This window comes from Lates calcarifer, linkage group LG8 (genome assembly GCF_001640805.2).
Source record: "Lates calcarifer isolate ASB-BC8 linkage group LG8, TLL_Latcal_v3, whole genome shotgun sequence".
NCBI lineage: Eukaryota > Metazoa > Chordata > Actinopteri > Centropomidae > Lates > Lates calcarifer.
In genome coordinates, this window is record NC_066840.1 from 15,606,354 (window position 1) to 15,619,944 (window position 13,591).

Consider the following 13,591-nt stretch of genomic DNA (forward strand, 5'->3'; position numbering starts at 1 on the left):
CTTACAATGTAGATTGCTTCTGTAGTTAATTGGTATGGAGGAATTTATTAGTCATTCAGCCAATTGCGATTACACATTATGTTAACACATCCCATATTAACATATTAAACTGCATTTTTTAACCACGCACACTTCTCAGTGCAATGGCATCCAGAAGCTGCACTGCTCAGCCTAGTCAGAGCTGAGTGTCTTTAAAAGGTCACTGTCAGATACGCACACATACGACCTTCCAAGTTGTGTGAATGTTTCATACTTTCATACATAATTCATTCATTTTATTTGACATGCAACACATCTGTAAACCAGTTGTATTTTTGAATCTACAATCTTTAAATTTAAGGGTCAGGATCTTCTATATAACTTGCCAGCCTGCGTTTGGTTATTCCCATAACATGGGTTATCCAGCGGTAGTAAAGAGACACCCGGGTGTACACACCAAATTTCCCATCCTTTGCACATTCCTCCCCCCAGCTCACAATACCTGTCAGGAACCACGTGTCATGAATGCTGTTTGTATGTGGACCTCCACTGTCCCCCTGACAGGCATCTTTGGCCTCGTTATAGTATCCGGCGCAAAACATGACAGGAGTGATCCTGGCGCTGCTGCTGTGCTTACACTCTGTCCGATCTGTGAAGGGAACCTCCACCTTCTGGAGCGTGCTGGCCATGGATCCAAGGAAGCGCGTCCGGCCCCAGCCACTGACCGTAGCCGGCGAGGAGTGCTTCACCAGTTCCTCGGTGAAAGCCTTGGGCCCTATGCAGATGGGTCGCACTGTCGTGGAGAAGGTGATGGGGGTTTTGAGGTAGAGCAGGGCAATGTCGTGGTTGTACAAGCTTACACTGGCGTTGTAGAGCGGGTGCATGTGCTGCTCCAACACATCATAATCATGCTCTGTGCCCTCATTGATGTAGATGTTATGCTCCCCTGCAGGTAGAGATATTAGATACAAAAATGAGTGATTCACTCTATAGATGTATTCTACAGTAACACACATTCAGTGGATGTCCTGAAGCAGATGGCAAAATCATTTCCCCTTAAAGATGTAATAAATGGCATGAAATCAAGCATTATTTCAAGGACTATGACACATAAAACATGAGACAATCATGGATTAATTGTTTTCTTGATCAACCGATCAATAATTTGGACTGAAAAATGCTATAAAATGGTGGAAAGTCCAACACAAAAAGATGTCTTAAAATGGCTTGTTTTGTCCAACTAACAAAACAGCAAATAATTAATTTTTTGCTAGATGACTTGACTAATTAACTGACTAATTGTTTAAGCTCTATTCTACACAGAGCTTCTTTATACTTCAGTAGGGGTGAAGTTAGTGGCAGCGACTCTTACCCACTCTGATGAAGAATTTGCCTTGTGCCTCCGCCAGGCAGTGAGCTGCAGTGATAACCCACCTCTCTCTGAGAATGGATCCCCCACAGAATAACGCACCTGTGGAGCGTAGTATCAAGGCCACCTGAATAAAATTGGGAGAAAAGAGCTGTGAATAACTACGAAAATTGAACACATCACAGCTGCTGTTTCTTTTCTCCTCGTGTTTTCCCTGTTAAAAAGCCTAACATACATTAATAATTCTATTTCCATACAATACCTGCCATGGGATCTCTCCTGGAGCGACCTCCTTGCCTCCTACAATGCGTTTAAAGGGACGTGGCGGCTCCTCAGTGGTGGCTCCTGCTACAGGATCGGTCGTGGTTGGAAAAGCTGTGGAAATTGCTGTGGTACTGGCTGGAGTTGAGGGAGGGGATGTAGTGGTGGTAACATAGGCCTGTGAGGTGGTGTTCTGCAGGCTCACATTCTCTCTCCAAAAAAGAGACCTTGTGAGTACTGCACTTACTTCTGTCAGAGCAGTTCTGCCACACGGGAACTTAGCTGAGTAATGTGAGAAAACGCAGAAGTTACACTCTTGAATTAAAAGTCATTATCATATTATTTGGCACAGCATTCATTAAGAATATGTCAATACTCTCTGCTTCACAGGTGACCCCGTCCTCCAGCAGCCTGTATCCCGTTGCACAGGAACATCTCGCTCCAAAGGTGCTCATGGACTCACAAAAGTGCATACAGTCTCCATTGTTCACATCACATCTTTTTACTACAGCTGAGCAGAAAAAATACAGAAATGATTCAATGTCATCTTTTATTACATATATACCTGTACAATGACATGTCATTTCCACATAAAGACTTGTGTATGCAAACTTGTTTTGTAGGGTATCTACTGCATTGTCAGTGAGTGTGATTCAGGTAAATGCAGAACTGCTCACGGACAGGGCACTTTGGCTGCTGTTTATAGAATTCCCAAAAACACTAATCTAATTTTGGAAGCTAAAACCAGACTGAAGCTGGATGCAAGCCATTAATTTAATTTAGAAACAAGAAGAAAAAATAGCATCTGGCTGTTTATCCTTTGATCTTGAGATTTAATCAGATCTGATCTCATATTCTCAACAAATTTGTATCATGTAGCATAAAAATCTAATTTCTGATGATCACATTGTTAAATCTGGCCACAGGATTTTGACTTACCAATCTCACACCTCATGCCAGTGAAGCCCTGTGGACATAAGCAGGTGTAGTAGCCCAGATGGTCCTCACATGTGCCCTGGTTCAGACATGGACTTGACGCGCACTGATTTCCATCTGGGGAAAACCAGAAATAATAAGTCAGCACATGGTCATCTATTGACTTTGCACAGGACATTTAAAAATGAACTTTTACTATATATATACATACACACACACACACACACACACAGGACAACATTTCTGTTTGTGTTGATAGAAATCATTCATTAAGAACAGTCTTACCAATATATCCTGCCCAGAACTCCATCTAAAATGCAAGTAAAGATTCTGATGAATGCAGTAAAAATAGCGATAACATGTGAAATAACATCAAAATGAACAGATGCGTACTGTCTTTTCATCATTCTCAAAGATCTCTCTGGCCTCTTCCAAGTCACAAACTTCCTCAGTACACTCTCTCTCCAAATTGCCCTCCAGCAGCTCCTCAAACACCCCTGTGTTGTACCGTTTCTGCCTCCGCAGAACGCTGTCAGCTGCCTGACCTGAAAGAAACACTGGCCCTGAGCCTGAAGCTGGGGCTGGAGTGAGTAAAAGGATAATATAATCACAAAGTCAGTGTTCAAATAATTGTCACATTCACACAACAAGAAAATATACAAAGTTTAGAGATTTGCTTCTGTATATCAAGAAAGTAAATAAACAAGACGATCCTCCACCTGTCACATTTAGTTACAACACAACAACTAAACGATAAAAAAACCTCAAGTTGGAGAAATTAATTATGGGCATCATAAATAATCTTTCAATACCTCCAGAGCCCAGCTGAAAGCCCAGAAGCAACAAAGACAGCAAAGACAAAGAGATTAGCTCCATTCCAAACTGCTGTGATGTCTCGACAGACACACACTGGACCATCACTCCAAAGTACAAAACTCTGTTTGCACATGTACACTCACAATTAGTTGCATGTTTGTTCAGAGAAAAAAAATCCAGACTCTGTCTGGAAAAGGTGCTATTTAAACATCCATGTACACAACAACACACCGGTGTGTTCATATGTACATTTTGTCATTTAGGGAAGCCATAGATTTTCAGTTTCAGGAATGGGGTTCACAGAAGACTCTAAACAGGGACCATCTGTTACTAAGACCAAATTGATTTTCTAATGTTTTGCTATGAACCAAACAAATGAATCATCTGTATTTGCTTATCACAACTGAACTGTCTGTGAACATGAGTAGAGGTTAGGTTTGTATCAATGAGAAGCTTGTCAAAGGATTATTGAGAAATGTGATTTTAAATACACACACACACACACACACACACACACACACAAAACACATTATTGCCTCATTCATGTGTGTTTTTTTTCATGTATTTTATTATGATGTTTTATTTTAACATCTCTTAAAGAGATACAATGTTCAACACATTGAGCCAACTACTGGCACTCAAACAGATTTTGTTTGTGACAGTGTTTTTGTTTTGTTTTTTTTACTATGTCCTCTGTGGCAGTGGACATTGCAGCCTTCCCTTTAAATCTTCTTCTCTGTTAATTATAATTATCTAGATAACTTAAATTGGGCTTGATAATACTTGTGGAATGGTATAAACCTAAATCAACTTTTGAATTTAAATGAAGTCATGCTTTCCATTAAAAATCTAATGTGTCTTTTCTTCTTCTGAGCCTTGATCCATGGAAGGAGCATGAGTTAATCAATGAAATGCACTTTGGACTTCTCACCAGAAGATGGTGCACACACACCTCAGTCATTCGACATAACAGTAAGACAGTAATAGTGAGTGGTAATAGGATAATGTACCCCATTATTTATCACTGCAGTAGAGAGAGAGGCCTGTGACTGACTGTGACCGAATGAATTACCCACAGAACTACATTCAGATCTAAGTTTTAAAAATATTTGAAAAATAACATCAAGAAGCAGCTGAAGCAACAAACTGTTCATGAGTAGATATTCACGTTGTGTGTGAGGGGGATAAAATTCATTCAAGAGTTTTTCTTTCTAATTCTCTAGTGTTTTTTGTGTGCTGTCACTGGATACATTTACAATGTCAAAATTATTCAGATAATGAACCCACAAACTACATTTTCTGAACCCAGTTTCCACATGCTTTGCTCAGTGTAGTCTTTAAACACATTTTTATCGATTCAATTTTTGTGTGTTGGTGACAGGTTATGTTATACAGATCTGTAGATATAACATATAACCAAATAACCATGTCAAAAGACATTTCCAGTGAGACCAGCATCACATCATTAGAACTGAAGAAATTTTTTGCTTGTGGTTACTTTTACAAACTTTCCTAAAATCTCATGTCCACATATCCTTTCATAATTGTTCAATATGATTGAGCGATACCCAAGACGATGATGCAGAGGCCAAGGGTGAAGTGAAGCTTGTGCTGATTCAGCATGCCAGCTGAAGATTTAACTCTGGTGTCTTTCTGTGGTCTGGCATATAAAATGCAACCCATCACTGGCTCTAAAATCCCCCCAGAGGGAGTCCAAAGTCTTCTCAAGTGTTGGCAACTATTGACCGGAGGCATTTATATTTCACTGAATCGTTCAAAGGCTGAATAATTCATACTTGAGTAATTAACGCTGTCTGCTCAATACAAGAGCTTCTAGATCATTTCCAGCCAAGATGGATATCAGAGTTAAGTAGTTATAGTACGTCCGCTCACAATATTATGATTTTATCTGGTGACCATAAAAACGACCTCTCATGCCTGATGCAACAGAATTCATTAAAGGTATTACAGCTTTAGTCCAAAACATTACAGCAGGTACACTCTGCACTGCCCTCGTTGAGTCATATTTCTAAATCTAAGTCTGTTGCTGAGCCTGGTGGAGAGGCTGTGGGCTCGATAACCCCAATGGCATACTTTCCACACAGCCTAGTTTAATAGCTGAGTGGATGCAGACCATTGACTGGGCTTACTATAGTATGTCCAGGAGAAAATAGTAACAATAGATTTGCTATTAGCACTGAGGTGATGAGTTGTGAGTCGAAAACGCTAACAAGACTGTGTTAGATGGATGGTGTGGATGCATGGATGGATAGAAGGGAGTAAAATTGTCTGTGACTGACTATTGATTTATGAAGATCTCCCTGACATCTCTGTCTTCTATCTTTCTTTGGCAGTCCCACACAGCTGGGGAGTCTGCGTCGGCTCCAATTAGATTAAGTCACTGCAGTGGGGGATCGAGTCAGGGCCTCGCAGATAATAAAAACTTTGATGCTTGCTCAGTGCTATTGATCGTTATGGTACAGTATCTCGTGGGCTGTGGGTGAGATCAGGCGGCCCAGACCTCAGTCTTTCACCAGGCTCACAGTGTCATTTGCAGAGGGTTTATGTTTTGCTTTGGTAAAACCTTCCTCTGTCTGTGTGAATCAGAATGTTTGTAAAGCTCAAACAAGGGCAGCATGATGGCAAATGGCAAGTAACTGAATTCTTATGATATTTAAAGACACAATCAATGATCTGGAAAAAAAATAAAGCACAACCTCATTACCAAAAATAAAATACAAGTTGATGAACAGAACTTTTAATATGAAAACCAGATATGAAACCAGAAAACCACTAAATCTAACTTCTTAGTGCTTTTTCAGGACTGTAAAAAGTTTGCAGTTTGAATTATGATAGGCTGAAAAAAACAACAACAACAACACCAAAAAAAAAAAACGCAGTCTCAAAATCCAGATTTTCCATCCAGACGCTGACTGAGGCAGTCAGGGCTTACTGTGTCTGGGCTGTCTGTAACCCTACCAGCTAAACTTTCTCCCAGAGTGACCCAACATCTATACTCATCAGACTCTCAATGTGTTTTGGCAGTAGCTTTCAGGCACTCACTACACAGACAAATACTTTGTTGTCTGTGGTCTGAATAATCCCTGACTGGATTATGCCTTGGTTTTTACAGACTACAGTGTGTGAAACCTTATATCTGCAAAATTAAAGTGATGGAGAGTTTGAACACGGTGACATTTGAATGGTGCAATATTAATGATGAAAAGATCTTGGGGGCAACAGGGAAAAACTTCTGTTTAATTAGATCAGCCATTCTTTCTAGGTTTTATAGTGGGCTCACTTGAGCTGGGCTTCTCTAGGCCACAACATGTAAATGTTTAAGCAATATTATGCAACTATTTTACCTTAAAATAAAAGCTTTGAAATCATTTTGATGATATTCTGACTTCTAATAGGGAGTGTGGTGCCAGTTTCATTCCCACTCCGTGCCCCAGGTGCCTGGCTCTATGTGACTGCTCTACGATCTTCAGAGCAGGGTTAATTACCATTCGTGGCTGCTCAGCAAAGTTACAATGGGTAGCTTTAACATTCTAATGTGTAGCCTTATTTATATAGCGACAAAAACAATGGGAAAACGTTATCTTGGTGGCATGCAAGCATGCAGCCATCTAGGTTTGTTTATGATAACCTTTTTTCTGCTGAGCCACTTTTGGATAATCAGCCAATTGCCAGTCTGTCAAAGATGAGCTGCTGACAGAACACGACAAAAACTGAAGGCTGAATGAGCAGCGTTAACACAATTAATTAATCTCAGATTATTTGTGAGTCTAGAGTGAACACAGTATCTCATCAGGTAGAGGCAAAGGAACTGGTTGTTTTATGTGAAATCCTATTGAAACACACACACACAAACTCTGCAATATCACCCTCTGGAAAACAGCAGCCATTTACTTACAAACAAGAGTAAATGGAAATTATGATGGGATGATGTAATTATGATCACTCATTGTGGAAAAACAAAACTTCAGGAAAAAACATAATGAAGATATGCAAAACAGAAGCAAGTGAAATCACTGCAAACTCTGAAAGAGTCCAACATGTTCAAATAACTTTGCTATTTTGGGAAATACGTTTGTTTGCTGTCTTGCTGAAAGTTAGATGAGAAGATCAATCAGTCAATCAATCAATACCAATCTCATGTCTGTCCATTATATATGAAACAAAAGCCAGGAAACAGTGAACTCATCTTAACACAGAGTCCGGAAAAAGGGGGAAACATCTAGTCTGGCTCCATTCAAAGGTAAAACAATCCACCATCCACAACCACTAAAGATCACTCATCAACATGGTATATCCTGTTTACTGCATAAGCCTTGGTGTAAAAGTGACAATTTCATGTTTTATTAGAGATTATCTGCTGGAAGTTGCCTGATAACCTCATAGTGGTCACAAAAGCCAGGTTAGGGGTTTCTATAGCTGACGTTATTATTACTGTAAATGAAGTGAAATATGATATATGTTTGACACTCAAAGACTGAATTCAAACTTGTGTTACTGGGCATCTCTTGCTGCACTTCAGTCTTGTGAGCTTGTACAGTAATATCCACAGGGAGCTCCTATGATGTGAGCTGTAAAAAGAAGCACTGCGGGCCTCAAAGCACTACCACCCCCCACTCCCACCACCCCTCCATCATCCCCTTTCCTCTGGATAAAGTCATTGACATTAATGTGATATTTGAGAGAGTCTCGCTCTGTTAATTAGTACAGGCATTTCTGTAATTTGAAAGCCTGACGTTTCACACCCATTCCCCCGCTTGCCCACATGCATCCCTACCAAGCAAAACACTCTGACATTTTAACAATTGGCTTGATATTTTGCTGAAGACGGAGAGGTAGTATTTGGATTTAGAGGCTCACAACAGCAGTCACAGTCCAGTAGTCTTAAATAGACTGTTGGAGGCCTTTCAAATGAAATCCTGCCAGGAAAAAAGTAAAAATAAAGAAAAGGATATTTAAACCAATGATGCACTTGTACTTTTAATGGAAGTAGCAGTAGTTCTATAGGAGATTTATGGGGAGAAATAACTGATTAATAAAAGTCTCTAATTTAAAGTTCAAAATACCAGGAGAATGCACTAATACAGTATTTCCCCTCTCGGGTCTGGATTCCATGGTAAACTTCTTAAACTAGGTGAGGCAAAGTGGGTCAGTGACCCAGTAATGCTTTATCTAATTAGTTCATATGTTTTGGTAATTGTGTAAATGCATCATTTATGGGTGCGTGTTTACTTGTCCAAAACAGTTTTCTTTAAAGTCACTACACATACAGGTGTGGGATAAATGAAGGCGAATTAAGAAAAATAATCTAGTGCGTTTGCATGAGTGGATGCACTTAGCTGTGCTTACACTTGCCAATAGTGACCTAGAAATACAGTGCTATTGTGAGTTCCTAAGAAATGAGAGCTCAAATCCACTCCTGGTTCTGTGAGCCGTGATGCAGCCGAGCTGACAGACGCTGCCGGCTCAGGGATGTTCAGCCACCGTTAATGAAAAGTGGAGCTCCCATCCCTCCCGGTCAGAAAGTGCCCGTGAAGCTCACAGTTTTCCCACTGAATGTCAAAAAATTAGTTTACAAAAAAAAGCTACATTGGACAAAGCCAATGAGGTGGAAATGGGTCAAATGAATTTTTCATAATAATAAATCAATTCCAACTTTGCACTCTTTACATAGTAAAACCTGCCCCAGGTGGTAATAACTCGCGTGCTGTTGGACTGATGAAGACTTCATCACCAGCAGTAAATGGTGGAGTGTCAGCTGCACCAAATACATGTAGATCACCTGTCCCACAGCTGAAATATACCCTGACTCTGTGACATGAGAGATATAAAAATGCAATCTTGGGAGCAGTCAAGTCAATTATGTGGTATGTTATGGGAAGATGTGACAGAAATACGGTAGTGTGTCACACCTTTCGACCCCGACCTCTATAGTTTTGAAATGACTTGCTGACCCTCTTCTGACCTTTGAAACTGAGGTCAGTTCGCTTGAGCTCTGTGAGGCTCGAAGATAGATGAGCAGGTGCAACAGCAGTGTTTGATGAAATCCATCACTTTTATGTGCAAGCCTATGGACACACGTATAAACACATAAACGCACACACAAATGCACGCAACACTTGTATGGCCTTCTAGTCCTTGGCTTTTATTATTCTGCAATTGCTGCTCTGCTATTATTGATTGTGCTCATTTATGATAACAGCATGTGGAATATTAGAGTTGTTTTGCTTGTGGCCTGACACATATGACACTGACCTCTCCTGTATAATGTATAATCTTCTTCCCACAGTAACAGCTTCCCAGGTATGTTTAAGTAAATCAAATCTCTTTTTCTAGTTTCCAGGTTCTATATTAACCCAGTAAAGCTGCAATTTACCCAATTAATCTACAATCAGTAAACCAGCAATTATCTGACAGCAGTGAATGTCACAAGATGTAATGATTGATGCAAGTTCTGGCAGATTTTGAGGGTGAAACAGAAGATAATTTGTGATAAATTTTATCTATATTGCACAAGACACAGACACTAATTCTACAAACACTCCGCGATCGACCTCCAGCTTGTATCTACTGTCATCATTGTCCCAGTAACAGAACCAGCCTGATTGCCTTATCAGCCACACTCAGAGCTTGAATCAAGCTCACACCTACAATCAGAGGCAGACGGCTAAACCCTGCTGCACAGTATTGGAGCATTAATCACCCTCCAACACCTCTCTGCCTGTCCCAGAGAAAGATCTTTAGGACTGATCCCTCCTAGTGCCCGTGCTGGCTCCTCCACAAATATCACCTTGGGTGATTTTCGGTCCGGCCGAGTCACATATCAAGCAGTTCCTTCAGTATTGGTCCACTGTTGCCCTGTCAACAATGCAGCGGATTTATAAATCAGCTCAGTGTGCAGATGGGGTGAGTGGCTGTTATCCATGCAATTGGAAATTGATTTTGATCTGACTGCCGTGATGGATACAGTTTCAGCAAAAGACTGGGCTGTATCTCTCAAGAGGTTTGGAAAAAATATCTAAATTATAAGCTCTGCATAAATAATTTCCTGGTATATCTGGTTAAAGAAATGTCTCGTGATTAAAACCGTGAAAAGGCCTTTACAGTGCATGGTACTATCAGGGCTGAACAAAATAATATGAATAAAAATTAAATCTAACGTTATCCAAAACAAAGGTGCAAAGTTTGCTGTTCCATGATCATTTATTCATTCGTTCATTCAACATTTCAATCATTTCAACATTCTTCCATTCAGTCTGTTTACCCACGCTGCTTTGCATACTTATCATCGAATACTAACAGAAAGATTATCCTATGACAGATCTAAGAGAGGTAAAGGTTTGGCTCACAATCCGTAAAAATTAGTAAGATAAAAATACAGTTTCAAAGTATGCCACACTTTGTCTTCTATACATATCTGGGCAGTTTAAAGCCTCAAATCTGCCACTGTGCCCGGAGGATACCCATGCAAAGACAGAACATTGCAATCTCTTCACCAAATGCCATTGCACTGCCTTGAGTGATTTGTTGTTCCCTAGAACACCAAGTCTCCATCATCTTATTACCTTAAAAAACACTCACGGAAATAACAATTAACCCACCTAATAGCACAAATGTAACTACAATCCTCCCACACATTGAACTTCTACAGTGGCATACTGCAGTATACTGTAGCTCTGTGTGGTGGGAAAACATTTTTTAAGTTTTATGAATGCTGGGATCTCAGCAACAAGAAGAATCTCACACACATTATCAATCAATGGTCCAGTTGATTTTCAAAAGATCAACAGTGAGTAGGGAGGAAAGTTGCAGATATAAGGTTGCTCATGCATGCAACAATAACTGAAGTGCATCTTTTAGAATACATTTCCATGTAAGCCAGTGTAAATGTTTATGTGTCATTGGATTTATGCAGTAAGAGAATTTATCAACTTTATGTAATTTACATGCACAAGTGGCTCAGAATGGGTATCATAAAATCATTACTTAACTCGCCTCTCAAAAGAACATTTTAATAAATATTTCATAAAACATTAATAAAACATCATGCTACCTAGCACGGAATACGGGCAAATAATACCGTATGATAATCAGCTCTAATCAAGACGTACTTATCAGTTCATGGTTTTTTACAAATCTTGGAGCAACATCAGCTGAGCTTGTTATGTTTAGCCTGACATTTACCACGGGAAATGTTTATACATAACAAACAACAACTAAAACACATCGGTTTGCTGAGCTGGCTACACGTGTGGGGCAGCGTGAGCTTAGGTGACAGTGCATTTTCTTGCAGAAATCCTGCAATCAGCAGACAAACATAGGTGTTTCAGGGTTATTCTGCTACACAGCCTGTGATGTGACAACAGAGGTGAGAGTGTGAGTCAGGGGTTTGTTTGTGCTGTACCGACCAGGCTGTAGGGCTTTGCTTTAAACAGGCCCGGAGGTAAATGTAGCACTGTAGTGCGATGCCCTGTTGGAAAGGTCACAGGGGGGCCACAGGCCATGGACACAGTGGGAACACAACCCACTGACATTTACACTCTCTCTAACCCTCCCTCTTTATACCTCATTCTGAACATACAGACATGTCCAGTTGGTGAGTCAGAGCTTTACCTCATTTCCACACTCCATGAGTAACTCATTAGGTACGGTTTCGGGCTCTCATGATGACATTACTCCACTAACATCTCAGTGACCTAAAAACACTTAAAATGCCACTTAAAAAATGTATCAGATTTTCAAGCATGTATATGTAATTTAAAATCTATCCTGACCACACCACAACACCATCCATTCCAATACTGCTTCCTCTGGTGCATGTCTTGCCAGCTCGAACACCACTGAAGGATGTGTGGTACACATTTTCATGACTACTAATTATGGTATATATCCTGCAATGACCCAATTCTGCACTGTATCCCATCAAGACCTGTGGTTAAAATTTGATTTATAACCTATGTTAATGTTTTTGTCAAAGTTTCACTTACTATAACTTTACTTTACTTTGCTGAGACCACTCAACAACAAATTTTGATACGTAAATAAATACAGAAATTTGCCCATTTAATGCATTTATTGTAATTCTGATTTTCAAGTGTCATGTGTGTTTGTGTGTGTGTGATAATGCCGGTTTGGGCAGATCGCATTTTGCATGATTGCATCTCTTATGAAGACATCCAGTCATTGACCACCCCCTTTCCATACCCCCAGTGTAACCTTCCTGACCTCTCAGCTACTGAGCGGTCATCTCCTATTGATTTACAGTCTTCTTGATTCTGGTCTGGTGCTAAGATTGCCACTATCATAAATAATAACCGTGGAACCCTCTCAGCGCCGGTGAATGCTAATGAGCTGTCAGATCTCATGATTTAAGAAAAAGGAATGAATCAATACAATTTCTCCAAAAAAATGAGCTAAGAACTCTAAACAGAGGGGGTGGGACTGAAAGTAGTAGACGGGTTTGATTTATTATCTAATATCAATAAAGAGGCAAATGGACAATGACTTAATTGTTTCCATGAGGGAATTATGGAAATAACCACTGGAATAAGCAGAAAACCTAAAGGTATAGTTCCAAACTGTGATAGTCAGTGGCCATGGATAAAAATGCAAAGGATGGATGAACTACTCATTGAGCATAAAACTAAACATTCAAGAGCATTGTCTCTTATCCAAATAAATAAAGATTAAATAAAGATACATAACAAGGGATATAAATTGTAAAATACCACATTGCAAACTTAAAGGTTATTAAACCAGTAACCAGTGTGTGTGTGCTTAAAGGTTGTTCAGTTTAAAATTCCAGATTTAAATAGACAGATCATAGAAACAGTCACAATGTAACACAATAAAAAGTTGAAAAATATTGCAGATGACAACCACATTTCAACACGTGTTAGTAATCTTCCTACAGTCTAACAGGTTAGATACTCGAAAGCCTGGTAGCATTATGATTTAGCTTGATTTGAGTTCAGTTTGTCTTAACAACTAGAGAAAGAAGTAGTATGACTGAACTCAGCGTTAATGTTGTTTTAAACGGGCAGTGATTTGACCATTTGAGGTAGAGCCACTCACTGGGACAGGCTAAACAGTCCACAGTGTGCCTTAAACGTCTCAGGAAGATTTGAGCATGTGAAGAAAGTTTGAAAGGGGTCCAATTTCCTCTAAAAATAGCAACCATATAGATCTTGTAACCCTCAACCCAGAGATCTT

General features: G+C 39.8%; 1 protein-coding gene across 1 annotated transcript; it reads right to left on the reverse strand.

Moving 5' to 3' along the window:
• Positions 1-25: 25 nt before the first annotated feature.
• Positions 26-3,525, reverse strand: f9a (coagulation factor IXa). Its single transcript, XM_018660266.2, has 8 exons — positions 3,358-3,525; positions 2,939-3,126; positions 2,831-2,855; positions 2,549-2,662; positions 1,986-2,120; positions 1,611-1,891; positions 1,352-1,475; positions 26-925 (listed from the first exon to the last, which is right to left on the reverse strand). Exons 1-8 carry the CDS (start codon positions 3,461-3,463, stop codon positions 336-338), a joined length of 1,563 nt encoding a protein of 520 aa, XP_018515782.1. The 5' UTR covers positions 3,464-3,525; the 3' UTR covers positions 26-335.
• Positions 3,526-13,591: the final 10,066 nt, after the last annotated feature.